We start from the raw sequence: 20,030 nt of genomic DNA on the forward strand, positions 1-20,030 counted from the left end.
TAACAAGGATATTTTCAATGTTTTGAGCAAAACAAGCATTGACATAGCAAAATAAAATGCTCATTGTGTGATTTTATTGAAATTCTTTATTTCAATCAAGCCAAATCAGACAGTCGAAGCATCTAGATTCTGCCCAGCAAGTGACTCTCAAATCATATTTAGATGTTTATGCAAACAAATCACATCGAGAAGTCCATGGACACTGAAGCATGAAATGATTGGAAATAACCAAGTCCTCTTCAACAACAAAACTGCCAGTTGAGTAACACATGTGGGCTGTAAAGCTCGGACATGGTTTTGTAGTGCAAATAATAAACCAATAAAAGTAAGATCCATATATTCAAATTCCATATATACAGATTCCATATATATTCAAGATTTTAATTTGCGATTTCAATTTGAAAAAAAATGACAAGGTGGTTGTTTATAAAACTTGCACAGAGTAAACAAACGATACGTTACACAGGCAGTTACAGACACAGGGGTACTGCCTATAAATTAGGACATATTCATAACATAATGACTGAAGTAAAATAATTGACGTGCATGACTGCTGAATCAGGTCAGGAGGAACACAACACCTCTCCGGAGCTCTGTCTGAACAATGCCCGTGCACTGGCTTTCTTTGTCATGGGAGGTCAAATTTCACTGCTAAATATGTGTCAAAGGATATTAAATACCTGAGAGAATAAGCCAGGTGGATTTCTGGTCTTTCCCACTAGGGTTAAAATCACTCATTACATAATTCAAATCTGTACAGACAAAGCCTCCCATACAGCAGCCATCACACTCCAGTGTTTTCAACGAAAAATATTGTTTTGCAAGTAATATTTAGGCAGTTAAAAAAAGTAAAATTTGTGAAATATATAGTCGCAATTCCGAGAAAAAACGTAGAATTGCGAGATATAAACTAATAATTGCAAAAAACTTGGAACTGTGATGTAAACTCGTAATTGTGAGAAAAAGTCAGAACTGTGATATAAACTCAAAATTGCAAGAATAAAGTCTGAATTGTGAGATATAAACTCCTAATTGCAAAAGAAGTCAGAATTGTGATAAAATTTCGCAACTGTGAGAAAAAGTCAGAATTGTGAGATTTAAATTCATAACTGTGAGAAAAAAAAGTTCGAATTGTGATATAAATTCGCAATTGCGAGAAAAAAGTCAGAATTGTGAGCTGACTTTCTCTCAGAAATGCTGGTTTATATCTCGCAATTTTGATTTAGCAATTTTTTTTTTTTGCGAAATTGCGAAATATAAAACCATTCTTTAACAAAAATCATTCTATATTTAATTCACACAGACTATGCAGTGTTTTATTTTTACATTTGATTATTCAAATTTCTGTAGTATTTTGTACCTGAATACTAGATAGATCTTCCTGTAAAATTTAAAGCAGTTTATTTAATTTCTCATTGTCATTGTCACGATGCAAAAAGGCACCATAAAAGTAGTGCATACGACGTGTACAATATTGTGTGCAAGTCTTATTCCACACAGGCTACTGCAGAGGGAAAGATTATCAATGAACTTCTTCACCCTCAGGGAAGACATGTATTTTGGTCTGTACAGCATGACTTTAGTGCTCAAGTTTTATTGGCTACTTTAATGGAGTTCTTGTTGTTTTAGAGTTTGGCAGCACCCATCTCCATTCACTTACACTGTACAGAAAAGAGCTGTGTGAACATAGATCAACTTGTGGTCCACATGAGAGTGAGTACATGATGAGTTTTCATTTAAGGATGCACTATTCCTTGAAGAAAGTGAAACATGCGTGATTTATATGAGTGTGTGAGAGAATGCTAAAAACATTCATGATTAAAAGCACATGAACCAAAGCTTCCAACATATACAAATCTCGTGAGTCTAGTGATAAATGAGCCAGAACACACATGTATTTTTCATTAGTCTGTGCTTTTGTAGAGCTCCACTGTGCTTGAGCTCAGAGGTCTGCTGTTTCTCAGAGTCCTCACGGCCCCCGAACCCTGTGAAGGACAACCAACAAATCAACATAACTTCATTCATCTCACGTGTCAACCCAACCTGATCTCACTGCAACATTCAGCTGTGTTACGAACTGCCGATTTCATATGAATTCGTACATTGTGAATCATACAAAAATTAGGGCTGTGAAACGATTAATCGCGATTAATCGCATCCAAAATAAAAGTTTGTGTTCACATAATATATGTGTGTGTACTGTGCATGATTATTTTGTATATATAAATATACAAATGCATACAAATGCATGTGTGTCTATTTATATATACAAAATAATTATGCACAGTACACACATATATTCACAGAACACAAACTTTTATTTTGGATGTGATTAATCGCGATTAATCGTTTCACAGCCCTAAAAATATTAGCAAAAAAGTTAACATGAAAGTCCACCCCTAAACATACCCGTCACTGGGGCGTATAAGCAGATTGTATGAATTCAAATGAATTAGCCACCAAAATTAAAAATAGTTACGAATTTCCATGAGATTAACTTTAGAGAGAACTTAAGCTAACGTTCTGGTAAGATTCCCTCAAGGTTCTGAACAAACGTTCTTCCAGTAACATTAATAAAACATTCGTTCAACGTTATCTGGTCTTTAATAATGTTCTCAAAACGTTATTTATACAACGTCTGCAATTTTTTCTGAAATGTTTTAGTAATGTTTTTTAAATGTTACTACTTGTTTCAGAACGTTCAGAGAACATTCAAAAGTAACGTTCCCATACTGTCTGAAGAAAGATACAATGTACTGTTTCCTTAAAGGTGCAGTGTGTAATATTGACAGCTAGTGGTTGAAATGAGTACTGCAGTCAAAATACGCAATATTGGAGAGGGATCCAATCCAATCCCTCCTCCTCAGACTCGACGCTCACAGGGTTGCCAGATTGAGGACACGCAACAGGAGTGCAATTGACAATGGAAGGCCACAAGTCTTGCACTGGAAGTTGATGAGTTGATTTATCCACGTTTTAATATGCCGTATTTAACCGTAGAATCTGCGATCTCTGACTTAGTTTTTTTACTGGCTTCCATGGCTGCAATACGCTGTGTGTTTCACCAACTGGCAACCCGGGCTGTCGAAATACTAATGGGCAGTGGACGGGATCACAAAGTAGAATAACTGGCTGTTTTGTCAATTTGATTTGTCAATTGGATGTTTTGAACGTTCAGAGAACATTCAGAAATAACGTTTTCATAACTTACGTTAGCTAACCGTTCTTAGATCATATTTTATGTGTTTGGGATCCTCCCTAAATCATCTCACCCTAAATCATCTCACCTGAAAAGAGTTGTCTTCATCTCCATTACTGTTCAGGTAGCCGAGGGACGCGGCTCTCTTCATACTGTGTGGGAAGAAAAATAACTTGTTGCATTTACATAATAACCCTTCATAGGAATCAGGCAGTAAAGTATAGGTTTTAAGATCATCACCGGTACAATATAACATTGATTGATCACTGTGTTAGTGTGTCTCACTTTGAGTTGCGAGGTTCTGGTGGCATCGTTCCCTGGATTTTCTTCACCAGCATCTCGCTGCTTCTGCGCAGGACTTCCCTGAGTTTACCGAAAGAGCCAGCTCTCCTGAGAGTCCCATCCTGAACACACACACAGTCTCACGTTTTAACCTTTTTTTTTCATGGAATAATGTAGTATTTATTATATGTTCTATCGGTGCACATTATTATTGTTTTAAATTCATGTTCCTGGTAATCTTGAATCAGAATAACTCTTGCAGCATCTCTTCTCTTCTCTGATGATGAGGGCGGGGCTATAACCTGTCAATCACATGAGATCCACCAATAGCAAACCACAACCATCCAATCAATTCCCCACAGACAAAATCAAGCCCCGCCCACATTTGTTCTTCGGGCGGGACATTTTTTCTTTGGCGTTTTGGTGATGTGAAGATTGATATTTTGCCATCAGAACACACTTATTATTGTGTTTTACCAGACCAACAAAGACAAAAAAAAGCATTGGTATGGCAAACACAATGTGGAAAGGTTTGATGATAATGATGCCAAGTTGCTTCTTTTTTTGGGACAGGAAATGGAATTAATTATTGTGTTGACCACTCTCTAAAACTCACTAGTATCTGTGTAATTTACATAAAGCTCAGATACTATCATGCTGATCCTCGTCAATAGATGGCAGTGCAGCGTCTAACACCTAAAATTACACGAAAAACAGAGATGCTAACATTAGCTAAAGAAATACTGAATGCACTTAAAGGTGCAGTAAGTGATTTCTGAGAAATACCGGGCCTGTCCAAATACTTGCGTTTTTTGCACTTGACCACCTGTCTACTTACTGTATTTCTGGAGCTTGGCCAAAGTGGCCGTGAAGACCGCAAGTGATTTAAGATTTATTGTTTACTCAGTGGGACACACTGAATCACATCATGAGTGAATACGCCCCCTACTGCTGATTGGCTCACTCTGTCTCCTCCCCCATCATGAGGGGACACGCCCCTACTGCTGATTGGCTTACTCTCTCTCCTCCCCCATCATGAGGGGACACGCCCCCTACTGCTGATTGGCTTGTTCTCTCTCCCCCATTATGAGTGGACACGCCTCCTACTGCTGATTGGCTCACTCTCTCTCCTCCCCCCACCATGAGGGGACACTCCCCCTACTGCTGATTGGCTTACTCTCTCTCCTACCCCATTATGAGGGGACACGCCCCCGACTGCTGATTGGCTTGTTCTCTCTCCTCCCCATCATGAGTGGACACGCCTCCTACTGCTGATTGGCTCACTCTTTCTCCTCCCCCACCATGAGGGGACACGCCCCCTACTGCTGATTGGCTTACTCTCTCTCCTACCCCATTATGAGGGGACACGCCCCCGACTGCTGATTGGCTTGTTCTCTCTCCTCCCCCATCATGAGTGGACACGCCTCCTACTGCTGATTGGCTCACTCTCTCTCCTATCCCACCATGAGGGGACACTCCCCCTACTGCTGATTGGCTTACTCTCTCTCCTACCCCATTATGAGGGGACACGCCCCCGACTGCTGATTGGCTTGTTCTCTCTCCTCCCCCATCATGAGTGGACACGCCCCCGACTGCTGATTGGCTCCCTCTGTCTCCTCCCCCATCATGAGTGGACACGCACCCTACTGCTGATTGGCTCCCTCTGTCTCCTCCCCCATCATGAGTGGACACGCACCCTACTGCTGATTGGCTCACTCTCTCTCCTCCCCATCATGAGTGGACACGCCCCCGACTGCTGATTGGCTTGTTCTCTCTCCCCCATCATGAGTGGACACGCCTCCTACTGCTGATTGGCTCACTCTCTCTCCTCCCCCATCATGAGTGGACACGCCCCCGACTGCTGATTGCCTACAAGTGTGCTGTGCCGAAATCGCTAACTGCACCTTTAAGTTTATACGACAATCATTGTCTTTTAAATTATGTTATGTATATTGGTACAGTAAATTAACAAAGCTATTGATTGTAAAATTAAATGCTTCTTATTCTTTAACCACTCAGTTTCAAACTTTTAGCATTTTCAGTAGATATTGGGTAGGTGATAATCTGAAGAAAGAAAAAAAAAACGGCCAAATATTTGCTGATTTGTCAATTACCAATGTAAAGTGCCTTATATTAGGAAAGAGCTGGACCACTGCAGTGTAGCTCTGAGCCCAGCAGATGGCAGAACATGTTTGTATTGGCAGACGCACCACTGCACCACTCTCAGGTTATGCAACTAGGGTTTACCAGGTTAACTATAGCATCACTGCTTTATTGTTGATGGGGAAATCCAATACACTGAGTTGAGTATTAAATCCATGCAATCTGAGATAAGCATTGCCGTTTTGAAGTTGTCCGGCAGAAATTAGCTATGCAAACAGTCTTTAATGAACTGCTAAATCCAACATCAAGATAAGATGGAAAGGTTTTAGATGTGCCCCTTGAGTCCTGAAATGACCCCACTCTTTCTACTTTAATCCATTCTCAGTGCTGTCATGGTGAAGAAAACGGAGGCAAACACCAGCTGTGTGACGACTGCCAGTGACAGAAACTAGGTCACAGTGTGGTGAATGGCTCCAACAAAACATTCACGTATAATTTCCATTTATGCACATAGAGAGAGAGCCCAGGCCACTAATTCCAAGTCTTTATTGGGTCATATGAGGTTAATGAAGACGTACATTACTGTGCAGAAAGAGCCACATATATATATTTATACACACACACACACACACACACACAGTTGAAACATCCCATGAATCTGCAGCGAGGCCTTGAATTCTACAGCCACACTAAGTCACGAAACCTGACTGATCTGCGGTATGGCATGAGGGGAATGGTAAACACATGCAGTAATACATTTAGGTTCGTTTAAACAACAACGATGTACTATAAACGGAAAAGTTTTTGCTTTGCATTTTTCGCGTAAAGACGACAACGTTGTCAAAATGATCCCCGATCACACGGATCTGTGAAAACGACTAAAACGCTGTGTTATTCATGCCAGGCCAGTAGGTGGCGATGTCGCTTTGTAAAGAAACACTATAGACTGAACATGTGCATGCGCATGACGTCAGCGTTTTCACAGATTCACGTTTTTGTAGTTTACTTTGAAACCCTTTTTCAAAAGTTTGTGTTTTCAGCCCCTTAAAACGCGGTTGTCGTGTAAATGAACGGCCAAAACGCATACAAAGTTTTCAACGGAATTGCAAAAAATAACTTGATTTTCTGAGGAAAATGTGATTGTAAAACTGCCTCTACTGTTGTCATATTGAGCAGATGTCACATGTCTTTGCCAACACAAAAGCCTATGATGAATGAGTTTAGAGAATACTTGACATAACCAAAATAACATAACCACTTTTCCTATCCAATTCTGCCTTCATAATAATAATAAAAAAGACTTAATGTATAAGTGCAAACACATTACATCGTGTTGGGGCCAAATCTGCTTTATAACATAGCGCTAGGTCCAAATGTTTCAGACCATACAACCTGGGAATGTAGATATAAATGTAACACAAAGAAAAGATATTAAATAAAATAAAGATTTAATTAGGATTCATTTTCAAATCCATGTTAATTTTCCAGTTTAACCGTACACTCAAATTGTAATGCTGATAATATAATTTGTAAAATAAAATAAAACGATGTATTCTCTTGACAAAGAATGTCTCAGGCTTTTGGGCCGCGCTGTGCTTCTATATACACTTTCATTTTGCTATGTGTTGCAGATTAAAAGTTAATATATCTGTGAGTGGGGCTGAACTGGGTATATATTAACAAAAATCTGCTCAATAACATTTCATAACAGGACATGTGTTAAAGGATATATCTGCTTTGTTCTGTAGTTTGTATAGTCACACGTTATATTACAGTGTTCATGTTATAGTGTATTTAAGTCAAGTCTTTTATATATATATATATATATATATATAGTGCTTTTCACAATGGACAATTAGCAGTTCATTTAAAAGAAATTGTGTGTACATTTATTTGTGTGTAAACCCATGGTTATTACTGATTAATACTTCTGAACTATATGAACTCGCTGTGGGATATTTGTAAAACTTTCAATTTATTATAATTAACTTTACACATGTAACATGACACTGTAATTTAGTGTTAGTTTGAATTATAAGGTAACTGTAAAACAGTAACATAAAATGAATCTCACAAAGTAATGTATTTCACTCCTAAATCAAAGGCAAGAAATGGGAATTTATATAATACAGCGGCACAATCCAGTGCTGTATGAAATGATCATAAATTAAATGCAGTACAAAAATACTACGCTTACACTACCGGTCAAAAGTTTGGGGTCTGTAAGACTTTTTAAATAAGAAAATAATACTTTTATTCAGCAAGGATGCATTAAATTGGTCAAAAGTAAAGACAGTAAAGACTTTTACATTGTAATAAATGCTGATCTTTTGAACTATTTGTTCATCAAAGAAAACTATATATATATATATATATATATATATATATATGAAGAATTCTGAAATACTGCATATATATATATATATACATTGATAATGATCAAAAATGTTTCTTGAGCATCAAATCCTCATATTATAATGATTTCTGAAGGATCATGTGACACTGAAGACTGGAGTAATGATGCTGAAAATTCAGCTTTGATCACAGGAATAAATTACAGTTTACTATATATTCACATAGAAAACAGCTGTTTTACATTGTAATAATATTTTACAATATTACTGTATTTTTAATCAAATAAATGCAGCCTTGGTGAGCAGAAGAGACTCCCTTCAAAAATATTGTTTAAATCTCACTGACCCCAAACTTTTGAACAGTAGATATATTTATAATAATTATAATAATTGTTTTGGGAAATCTTGCCAATACAACTTTGAGAATTTGGTGTGAAATGTGCGTAGCTGTCATGAAAATATAATTTTGTATAGTTTTGTCTTTTGATTTGTCCCGTTCATGATGAGAATTCATGATGTTTCACTGAGGTTGTAGATTACAGTTAATAAATCAGTGCTATACAGTTAACAGTGTAGGCATGAAAACAGACAACGCAGAGAACAAGTAGGAATGAGCGAACGAGTGATCAGTGTGTGGAAGAGAGGGGGAAAGCGAGGCCAAGAATACACAGGGAGGGGAAGTAAGATGATATCCCTTCAGCCCTAGCAAACAGTCAAAGCTGTGCTGGACTCCATCCGGCGGAGAGGAAGAGGCACAGGGATCCATTTAGATCAGGCAGATGCAATTTGATTTGTTGTAAGAGCAGAGAGAGGAAGATGATGAGAGCTTAGGCCTAATGCAGAGAGAGAGAGAGAGAGAGAGAGAGAGAGAGAGAGACAGACACACACAGAGAGAGAGAGAGAGAGAGAGAGAGAAAGGACACAAAAGCACAAATGAGACAGGAACATCAGGAGGAAATCACTGAAAAGCAAGTAAAGGTAGTGTGTCTGTCCATAAAGGAGCATAGAGACATTCAGGTCTTTAAATATCTTAAAGTCCCCCTGTAGTCAATCATTTTATCCCTTAAAACTCATCTTTAATCACCAAAATGACATATTTAAGCATTTTTTCCTGTGAAAATAATTTCTTCATGCCTTAAAATATCTTGAATGTAACTCGACACCCTTGCCTCATTTAGTATGCGCGGTTCTATGAATATGCAAATGAGCCCCGCCTCCACTCACTCGCTCAGCTCAGAGATCCACTGGTTGACGATCACACGTTGATCTGATTGGTTACAAGGTAGTTTGTGACGTCAGAAACACCAGCGATTTCAAAGCGTGTTTTTGAGACTGTCTTTGGTTCACTGCAGTTTTAAGGAGAAAATACTCAGCAATGCTGTCGACTTATGAATTTACACATGGCTTGTCTTAAAGCACATTAAAAACACCACATAGATGAATAAACAACATTAAAAGCTGGATTTACACCACAGGGGGACTTTAAGCAGGACTGAACCAGCAATAAGCCCCGAGAGGACGTCTGTTACAGTGATTTTACCGTGGTAAAGGAATGAGCTTAAGATGCAAACCTTCTTACTTCTGGAATACGACCGTTATATGCGGTCAGTTTCACATTTTGAACTTCTGTTTTATAATCACAGACGTTTAATTGTATAGTAGGTTAAATATAGCTTTGCAGTAACTGCTGATCATGGCTGAGCATCAGAACATCAGTAATGTAATATTAGTGTCAGTGGTCAGGGTTTTGTGGGTAAGGAGAGGATGACTGCTAACTGGAGAGTATCACATATCACTGATGTCACACAGGATATGACATCAGCAGGGGACGACAGCCACTCTGGCACGCTGAAGAGACTGCAGTGCAGCACTGACCGTCACAGCAAACACGGCTGCGTTATTGTGCAGTAACTGCGAAAATTAAGCTATAATGTGTGAGTTTTATTAGGGTTGTTGTATTTAATAATCTACATAATGGCTTATAATTCATATTTAATCCAATAATCAAAATAATCAATACCTACGCAGAGTAAAACTCACATAAAAATGTTAAATTCTGCTTTCTTAAGGCCCGTTCACACTAAGAACGATAAGTATAAAGACACCTATAATGATTACTATATTAGCAACGCACAGAATCGTTCTGTTTAATGTATGTGCTGCAGTTTTGTCATCTGTCGCTTTAAATGCTCGAGCTCGTCACAGCAGGATGGATTCTGATTGGCTGACAATGTTTTCGTCATTCATCAGCTGGAAAAAATCGTTCTGAAAGTGATTCCAACGATGTTGTTTCTCTGTGCTGTTATCGTTATAGTGGTGGTGTGAACTGCTATTATTTTACGTTAAGAACGATTTTTAGAATTATATCTTTATCGTTATCATTATAGTTATCATACTTGGTGTGAACGGGCTTTTAGGAGATAAAACTCATCACACCAACACGAATGTTCTGCACGAAAATTAGTTCCGATGCTCATTTGTCTGTTCAGACCGATGTGTAAACACTGGCAGATAGGCTGAATAAATATGCAAATCCACTCACTGACAGTAGGTGGCGCTTATGAAAAAGCAGAAATCCGCTTTCTTCTTCTGCTGTTCACTGTCGATTAGCAAAATAGCCTGTTTGTGAGCGCCACCAAACAGTAATTTTATGTAACGGCAGCGGCTTCAATACTAAAAGTGCGTGACCGAAAGAGCAACTCTTATTAGTTGTCTAATTTTCTTTGCAGTGTGATGGAAAAGAGATTAGAAAATCTCTACATAAAAAAATCTGTCGCAGGCGGCATGGAAATGTTCTCATCGATCTGCACAGACACATGTAGTCATTCATTTGAACTGGTTATCACATCGAATGTTCACAGCAAACATTATCTGCAATGCAAGGATTCTCAGGAGAACGTAATAGATTTGCGAGCGAACGCTTTTGAGAGTGAGACATTTTTTGCAAGGAAACGCAATGTTTTTTTCGAGGAATGCAAAAGTTTTGCAAACAAATGTCATTTTTCTCAAGGGAACGCAAATGTTCTGCAAGCAAACGCAATTTTTCTCAGGGAATGCAACAGTTTTGCGAGAGAACGCAAATGTTTTGCGAGTGAAAATTTGTTTTGCAAGCAAACGCAATATTTCTACTGAGGAATGCAATAGTTTTGCGAGCAGAAGCTATTTTTCTCAAGGGAACACAATAGTTTAGTGAGAATGCAAATGTTTTGCGAGAGTACATAATTTTTCACGGGGATTGCAATAGTTTTGCGAGCGAACAAATGTTTTGTGAGCTAACTACATTTTTTACGGGGAATGCAATAATTTGGCGAAAGAATGCAAATGTTTTGTGAGCAAAGGCAATTTTACTCAGGGATCGCAATAGTTTTGCAACGAACTCAATGTTTTTTTGAGGAATGCAAATGTTTTGCAAGTGAACAAAATTTTTCACAGGGGGAACGCAATAGTTTTGCGAAAGAACGCAAATGTTTTGTGAGCAAACGCTATGACAGAGGGGTGAACGCAATAATTTTGCGAGTGAAGTCAATGTTTCTCAGGGGAATGCAATGCTTTTTCAAGCAAATGCAAAAATACTAAAATATAATTTTTCCTTCCATCTCATATTTTCTCTGTCACCATGTTCCCTGACAGGCTCTGTACACTTCCAGCAACTTTAAGTGATAAAGATGTTATTCCCTCACCCCATTCCACTCCACACTGCCCTCCTCTCCGGCTTCATTGCTGCAGTCGTACTTCACACTGGAGATCGATGCAGTGCTCCTCCGCCTCTCTCCATCTCTCTGAGGGTCCACTGCCGCTCCCTGACACACACACACACACACACGCGTTACAAAGGCATCATGTTTCCCACCATGCATCAGTAGAGTGATTATAGAAGTTGCACCTGTCTGCGGGACCTCATGGCACACTCCTCAAGGGTCTCGGCCGCCTCCAGTTTCCCCTGTTTACGGTACAGAGCGCCCAAGTTCCTCAGCGTGGTGTTTACTGTGGGGCTGTGCATGAAAACACACACATGCACACTAGTATCACTTTCATGTGTGTCATCAAATTTAATCATCAGCAGCAAAAACATTGGTCATTTGTTTTTGGTTAGTTTTATTAAGTCCATAAAGTGTTGCAGTATTATTTAATTGTTTTGCACAGTGTTTGCACAGTCCTTGTAAACTTGAATCAGAGTAACTTCCCCTCCCTGCAGTAACATCTATTCTCTGATGACGAGGGCGGGGCTATAACCTGTCACTCACATCACATCCACCAATAGCAAACACAACCACCCAATCAATTCCACACGGACAAAATCAAGCCCCGCCCACATTTGTTCTTGTTCCAGAAGCGTTTCACTCAGATATACGTCACAGTAGGGTTGAAAACACTATTGCAGCTTCCGTTAAATGCTGACTTTAAGCGTTTTCCGCTGAATGAAAGGCAGAAAACTGTTTTAGCAGCGAGGCAAGTAACTGCGGCTGATTTTTCTCACCTGTTCACCTTGCAGGCTTTGTACCAGCCACCATATTCTCCATAATGATTCCCATCTGCCAGCTTTCCCTGTAAGAAAGAAGAGGAGGAAAACACACAGACACAGAGAGAGAGAGAGAGAGAGAGAGAGAGAGAGAAAGTGAAGTTTCAAAATCTTCTCAGCTGTCAATCATCCAGACAGGTTTGCAGTAAGAAAGGGAAACTATGTTTACTGTACATACACATGCAGTGGGTATATAGTCACAACCTCCTTTCAAAATATTTACCGTACTTTTAAAAGAACAAGTTGTGGAAAGAAGTCTGGCACAACCCCATTACATCTTACCAGCCAAAGAACATCATACAATGGCAGCGTCCTGTTGTGAGGATGTTTCTTTTGGAGCACTTGTCGGGAAGGACAATGCAAAATTTTGACAGACTGAGGAGAACCTACAGCCCTATAATACCAGTGTGTTCAACAGCCCAGTAACCCTGAGCAGACCAGCACAGCAGCCATACAGCGGCTGAAGGGCTTTCTCTAGTGGTCCAGTCCGGGGGTTTCAATGGTTTAGATGCCACGGTCCACGGATCCCATATATGATACTTCTCATGCGAGGGACTAACCTAAAAATAATAATTTTTATATAATAACCCAGTGTATACTGTGCAAAATAAATATTATAAATAAGTGTAAAATATTATTTGTAAAATATTTATAATATTTAAAATAAATAGTTTTTTTTCTACTCACTATAGTACTGTAACTTAATTATTTATTTGTTTAATTGAATCTAATTATTTCTTTTCTTATTAAATTAATGTTAATCGATTTATATTTTATTCATTTATTAATAGATTTTTTTTCCTTTTAATCTAATGTTTGTTATTTATTTTATTCAATTTAAACATAAAATTTGTATTTTAATCTGTTTTTTATTTATTCGAATCTTCTTTTATTATTTATTTATTTTAATCTATTTATTTATGTTAATCACAATCTTATTATTTATTTATTATTTTTACTTTTCTTTCTACATTGTTTTTTTGTAAACATTTCCATGGACCAACTAGCAATTCTATGTAGAGTTGGAAAACCCTGGTCTTGTCAGAGCCGGATGGGGGGAGTTACTGTGTGTAAAGTGTGAAGTGTGAAACTGGCATTGTGTGTTCCCTTTCGAATGGGAACTCTTGCTGCGTCCCCTAGAGGGCGCTATGGGGAATGCCTCCAGCATGACCGGTGTCTGAAGCATGAGTCAAAACACGACAATGAACTTGACAGCTGATGACGTAACCACAGGTGAGACTGTGAGTATAAAAGGGCACCTGTGAAAAACATCAAGGCGATTGAAACGGCTACCAAAAGTGCCAAGGGATTTAAAAAGTGTGTGCGATCTCACACCTCATGACACATGAAATGTGTGTTATGTGCCTTGGCGAGGAGCATGCACGCTCAGTCCTTGATGGGGCTAAGTGTGTGCATTTTTAGAGCTTCTCAATGAAGAAACTCCGCTCTCGTTTGTCCCTTTTCTCAAGGGAATTGGGACAATCACCTGTGCCTCGCGGTGCAGGACCTGCTGTGGCCGAGGCGAGCAGGGGACTGAAATCGTGGGGCTTGCAGACGGAGCTGGCTGATGAATTCGAGAAAGGCATGCATATTTCACATTGTTCAGCAGCTGACGAGCTGCAGGATCAGGATGGTGTTATAGCTCACAGCGTCTGATCCAGCAGTGAGCACGCTCCTGGCTTCAAGCCAAGATGAGCAGGACGAGACTGTTGAGCGCCACGATGTGTCTGTGCGTTCTCAGCCTGCCTGCCCCACACACGACGAGCTGCTGGATGTTATGTCCCACGATACTGACAGTTAGATCTGCTGTGGAAACGCAGTCAGTGTCAGTTGGGCCTCGAATTTTTTCACGTAGTATAACTGCGCAGCGCATCTGTGTTGTACGTCACACGTAGGCTCACTATTGGCCGACGCTGGTCATGTGTGTGATGCGTGTGATGTGCAACACAGACACGCTGCGCTAAAACACTACGTGAAATAACTCGAGGCCCAGAGAGAAGGAAATGAATAGTGGAATAAAGTCGTTGTTTTTGGTTTTTTTTGCGCACAAAAAGTATTCTCGTCGCTTTATAAACTTAAGATTGAGCCACTGTAGTCACTTGGACTATATTAACGATGTCTTTAATACATTTTCTGGGCCAGCAAGTTATAATGTCTTAGAAGCCTATGGAGGAGTGATCCAGCTCAGATTTAATCAAAAATATCTTAATTTGTGTTCCGAAGATGAACGAAGGTCTTACTGGGTTGGAACAACATGAGGGTGAGTAATTACTGACAGAATTTTCATTTTTGGGTGAACTAACCCATTAAAGGGACATATCCGCTCAGCTCAAACGAGCCTACCCTTTCTCCCAGATCTCCATGCTGAGGTGGAGAGATCTTGGGGAAAGCCGTTTTCTGCCCATATGCGGGAAACACGGTTAAGTGTCGATGCCTACAATCGCAGAGACGCTGGCTAGCTATCTCTCGATGGGAGAAGCATCCACATTGAATCTTCCCTATTTGGCTTCCGAACTTTTTGGTACATCTGTTGAGGCGGTGGTCGGGAAGTTTAGGGAGGTGAAGGCGCGCTCCACAGCTTTTAAGATCTTCATACCGTGCTGTTCCAGGTCTTCGCCTCAAGCCTCTTAGGGGTCTGACTTGTCCCGGTTCGAGGATTGCAGACTTAATCAGAAGGCGAGTGCTACCTCTCATGTTCCCCCTTCTTCGAGGGGTAGAGCACGGAGGAGGCGTGACGCCAAAAGGAGAAGAAAAGATCTCAGTGAAGTGATCCAGAGTAAACGTGCTGTGTGTTCCAGGGTCCCAGAGGGTTCCTTCCCCACCTCCCCCCTTCCATCCCCTGACTGAGGTCAGTAGGGGTGTGTTAGAGGCTCTGACACGTGTTTACACCAGCACCCTGAAGCTGGACCTATGATGTTTTTAAAATCAACATCTGCACATGTGGGTTGTTGTGAATATGTTGTCTGGTGCCTGGTGGTTTACTGAGCTGTTAGGCTCCCTCTCTGAGTCTTCTTGGTTACTGCCTGTACTATTGAGCATTGTTAGGCCTCCTCTCGCTAAAGAGAGTCACTTTATATCAAGTATATCAAGGCTTTTTAGTAGCCTCCTTGGTAAGCTGTCCTGGGTGTTGGATGTAGTTAGGCCTCCTCTCACTTTAGACAGTCGTCATGCTGAGGCCTGCTCGACCAGGCGGTAGACTCAGAGTCGTTAGGCTCCCCCTGAGCCTCCTTGGTTGCTGTCTGTTCTATGGAGCATTGTTAGGCCTCCTCTCGCTATAGAGTTGATTTGTTGAGGCCTCCACTCCTCAAAGCTCCCCTGGATAGCAATATTAAGTAGTTAGGCTCTCTGTGAGCCTCCTTGGTAAGCCATACTGGGTGTTGGATGTAGTTAGGCCTCCTCTCACTTTTGAGAGTCATCATGTTGAGGCCTCCATCCTCAGAGCACGATCAGGCAATTTGGCTCTTAATGAGCCTCCTTGGCAACTGTTTGTGTTCGGAAGCTCCTCTGCCTTCCATTCCGATGCAGGCTCTCTGTGAGCCTTGGGAGCTGTCCTGAGTGTTGGGCGTTGTTAGGCCTCCTCTCATTTGAGAGTCTCTACAGCCTCCACCACTAGAGCTCGACCAGGCAGTACTGCCAAGTTGTTAGGCTTTCTTTGAGCCTCCTTACCTGTTGCCTCTACAGAGGAGTGGTGTTAGGCTTCCTCTTGCTTAGAGAGTTTCGGCTGAGGCCTCCACTCCTCAGAGCTCCGCCTGGGGCAGCAGTATCAAGATGTTAGGCACTTGGCACACATGGCAGGCCTCCTCTTGTTTGAGAACTTCAGTTGAGGTTTCCGTCCTTAGAGCTTGATTGGGTAGTAGTACTGATTTGTTAGGCTCCCTTTGATCCTCCTTGGCTACTGATTTTATTTAGAGCATTTCCATGCCTTCTCTTTAAAGAATGTTTCCTAGGTTTCCACTCCAGAGCTCTGCTTGCATAGCAATTCTCTAGTCGCTAGGCTCTTTTCAGCCTCCTTGTAAGCTTCCCTGAGTGCAGAACGCTGTTAGGCCTCCTCTCATTTCAGAGAGTCGTCTTGCTTAGGCCTTCGTTTTTAGAGCTAAGTTATGTCGTAGCACTGAGTTGCTGGCTCTCTGCGCGAGTCTCCTTGGTGCCCCTAGGTGGTTTGGGACATAGTGCTCAGGCCTCTGTCCTCTGAGTCAGCTAGGGACCAAACTGAGCCTCATTGGTTACTGCTTGAAAATGGAGCACTATTTGGCTCCCCTGAACTCCGCCTGCTATTGCTATAGGCATAGGACGCAGTGTTGAGGCCTTCGTCCCTAGAGCTCCAGCAGGTAGCATGGTAGCTCTCTGCGAGCCTCCCTGGCCACTCCCTTAAAGCGGTGTGTTGTTAGGCCTCCTCTCCTTATAAGAGTAATTGTAGGCCTCCGCTCTGCAGAGCTTCGCCTGGCCAGCTAGATCAAGTTGCTAGGCACTTCAGGGCTTCCTTAATATCTGTTCTTCTTAGGGCGTGGTTAGGCCTCCTCTCGCTTTGAGAGGCCTCCGCCCTCAGAGTTTCTGTCTAACAATAGTTCGAGTGGTTAGGCTCTCTGTGAGCCTCCTTGGAAACTGGCCTGGGCAGAGAGCGTAGTTAGGCCTCCTCCGCTCATCCTGTTTAGGCCTCCGTTCTCAAGAAGCTCCAATCTATGATGATATTCCCTTAAAGGTGTTCCTATGAATACCAAGCTCTTGGGCTTTCCTAGCTCGGACTCTGGCCATAGGGAATTAGCCGCTGACATGTACCTTAGGATGCGGACTCCTTTGAGTCTTTGTCTTATGTCAACCATTAAATCCCTCAGCATGGCGGTGTGGGTATTCAAGCTCCCCCTAGCGCCCTCTAGGGGACGCAGCACGAGTTCCCATCCGAAAGGGAACGTCTAAGGTTATGCATATAACCATGGTTCTTTGAGAAGGGGAACGATACACTGTGTCCATTTGCCATGCTTCAGGTACTCCAGCACACGTCTCCCTCAGACGAGAAGTGGACGACGTATTTCACAGGTGCCCTTTTATTCTCACAGTCTCACCTGTAGTTACGTCATCGGCTGCCGCCTGCTAATGTCAAGTTCATTGTTATGTTTAGACTCATGCTTCAGACACCGGTCAAGCCAGAGAAATTCCCCATAGCGCCCTCTAGATGACATAGCGTCTCGTTCCCCTTCTCAGGGAACCATAGTTACATGCGTAAGCTGAGACGTTTTTTTTTTTGTTCAGGCTGCAAGCAACAGAAGGTGACTATTTTGTGTGTGGTGACTTTCTATACCCACTATATCAGCCGCCCACATGAGCATATCAGTATTGCACACACACACACAAACACACACACACAAACCTACTTTGCTTTCTTCTCGTTCCTCAGCGTGCATCCAGATGGGTTTATTTTCAGCTGTAGACACAGAGAAACAGTGTTCTGCTACTGTAGTCGGCCATTACCAAACATACCACGGCAAAATCAGAAACAGTTTTTGCCAAATAATATAGTTACCAATTTTATTGCTACTACTGTAAAATCATTATCATAGATTTTGCAAAACTTGCCATGGTATTGCTGTGTGATATTCTGATCTCTAGATACGACTCATTCAATTTTAGATTTAGGTTACAAATGTAGGAGTTTCATAGTTCAGTTTAATACTTGTTCAGATCACTACCCGTATAGGATCTAACAATAATTGCAGTAACTAATTTCTTAAAGTTCTGTCATGCACATGAACATGTACTAAAAATGTCAAGTTCACAAAAATAAATTTAGCATGAACCCAGCTAACAACATTATGTTCTGAGAACGTTTTCCTAGCGTTCCCATTAAGGTATAAAAAATGCATTCCTGAAGATTCCCTGAATGTTCTCAACGTAAATGTTTTAAAGACGTTTTTTTTAAGGGAACCCTGTTAAGGGAACATTTCATTTTATCATTCTTCAAACATTATGTGAACATTACTTCTGAATGTTTGCTGAATGTTCTGAAACACAAGTAGTAACATTTAAACAAACGTTTGATGAACATCCTGCTAAACGTTTCAGAAAAAAAAGCTCTATGAACGATATCATATAAATAACGTTTTGTGCAGACGCTAGCTAAAGTCCTGAAAATGTTCCCTGTTAGCTGGGAACATGTGAAACAGAAGATGTAGAGAAATCAAGAAAATAATCAAGTTGATTTATTGGAATGAAGTGCAAAATCAACATAAAAATGATTAACAAAATCAAACAACAGACAAATCGGCCTGTTCTGAAAAGATAATCAATCTTTCCATAAAAAACCCCATAAAATAATAATGACAATAAATGATGATATTTTGAAAAGAAAAGAAAGTGATAGAACGAATGACTGTTTTATACAGAAAACTCAAAAATGTAAAACTTCCAAGAAGCAAACGAGAGGGAAATCACACATACAAACCATCTGTTGAGTTGTTTGTACACTAAAGTTCTTCGCACTTCTGCTTTCACATTTATTTTTTAAACATTCACATTGAGTATTTTGCTTGGCACAGGCAAGCAGTTCACTAATATAGCGTTTATATTTGAAATACATTTCATCTTCACAGAAAAAAATATATAAATATATGACAAGACCAATATTCATAACATTTCCTCCCCCAAACCCCGATGTCTCCAGTAAGAAGTGTGAATTAATCCTATATGTTCATGCTGCTAAAATGATGTTTTATTGGTTGTGCTTGCTGCCGGATTTCTGTGAAATCCACGGCTGTAAACCACAGGTCAGATGTGCAGAAGGGTCACGATATGCTGAGGTCATCAATTTCTATCATTCAGCAATGACAACAGTTCAGGTTTATAATGTCGCCATAGTAAGAAAGCATGCAGTCTGTCAGCTAATGAATAATGAAGTGCCATGATCAAGCAATCATCGTACCATCTACAGATCCGAACTCTTTCTCGTGGGCGCGCGTCAGGATCTCTTTGTAGAGAATCTCAGCTTCCTTGTACTTGCCCTGTTTCAGATAGCATGAAGCCTGCAGGGGACATATAAAACTCTTTAACAACTATGGCATGCACTTAAATTAAAATGTAAGATGTAGGATGTTTGAAGAATCTTCCAGAGCCCAAACTTTTAAACAGTAGTGTATAGGTATATCATATATATAGTGTAATGTGTGAATTTGAACTGTCTTTTTCTCTCTTTTTAATGTTTTACACTGCAAATAGATCTCTGAACAATGAGTGAGGCTGTTTTATTGGTTTGGATTCAAGATGAGTGCTGATTATATTCACCAGGTTGTTTTTGGTCTTGGCAACATTAGGGTCATCAGGTCCGAGTCTTTTCTCGTAGATATCGAGAGCCCTGCAGTAATAATACTCCACCTCCTCATACTTCCCCTGGTTCTGACAGAGCAGGGCCAGGTTATTCAGCTGCTTGGCCACGTCTGGGTGGTCCCGTCCCAACACCTGAGCAACGAAAGAGAGTGAAATAATTATAGCCCCAATATACACACTTCAAGCGAAACCAAAGATCGAACTGTTGTTATTTCGAAACAAAATCATGACAAAACGAAGTTTGCTTGGAGTTGGAAAC

The 20,030-nt window shown here is 40.6% G+C and overlaps 1 protein-coding gene across 4 annotated transcripts in view; it reads right to left on the reverse strand.

The window, feature by feature from the left end:
* Window positions 1–77: 77 nt before the first annotated feature.
* klc4 (kinesin light chain 4) overlaps window positions 78–20,030 on the reverse strand; it is a 37,269-nt gene continuing 17,316 nt past the window's right edge. For 2 of the 4 annotated variants that reach the window (XM_084116635.1, XM_084116634.1), the window contains exons 8-16: window positions 19,730–19,903; window positions 19,371–19,470; window positions 17,827–17,876; window positions 12,416–12,483; window positions 11,822–11,930; window positions 11,619–11,738; window positions 3,485–3,603; window positions 3,288–3,351; window positions 78–1,985 (exon numbers count right to left, since the gene is read on the reverse strand). In XM_084116635.1, the coding sequence (XP_083972761.1) occupies window positions 1,905–1,985; window positions 3,288–3,351; window positions 3,485–3,603; window positions 11,619–11,738; window positions 11,822–11,930; window positions 12,416–12,483; window positions 17,827–17,876; window positions 19,371–19,470; window positions 19,730–19,903 (885 nt within the window). In that variant the 3' untranslated portion in view covers window positions 78–1,904. Of the gene's footprint in view, window positions 1,986–3,287; window positions 3,352–3,484; window positions 3,604–8,630; window positions 8,772–11,618; window positions 11,739–11,821; window positions 11,931–12,415; window positions 12,484–17,826; window positions 17,877–18,635; window positions 19,260–19,370; window positions 19,471–19,729; window positions 19,904–20,030 lie in introns of those variants that run through there. The other 2 variants (XM_084116636.1, XM_084116637.1) reach the window with 2 other exon arrangements.

This window comes from Abramis brama (assembly GCF_963993115.1).
Source record: "Abramis brama genome assembly, chromosome: 6".
In the NCBI taxonomy this organism is placed as follows: Eukaryota; Metazoa; Chordata; class Actinopteri; order Cypriniformes; family Leuciscidae; genus Abramis; species Abramis brama.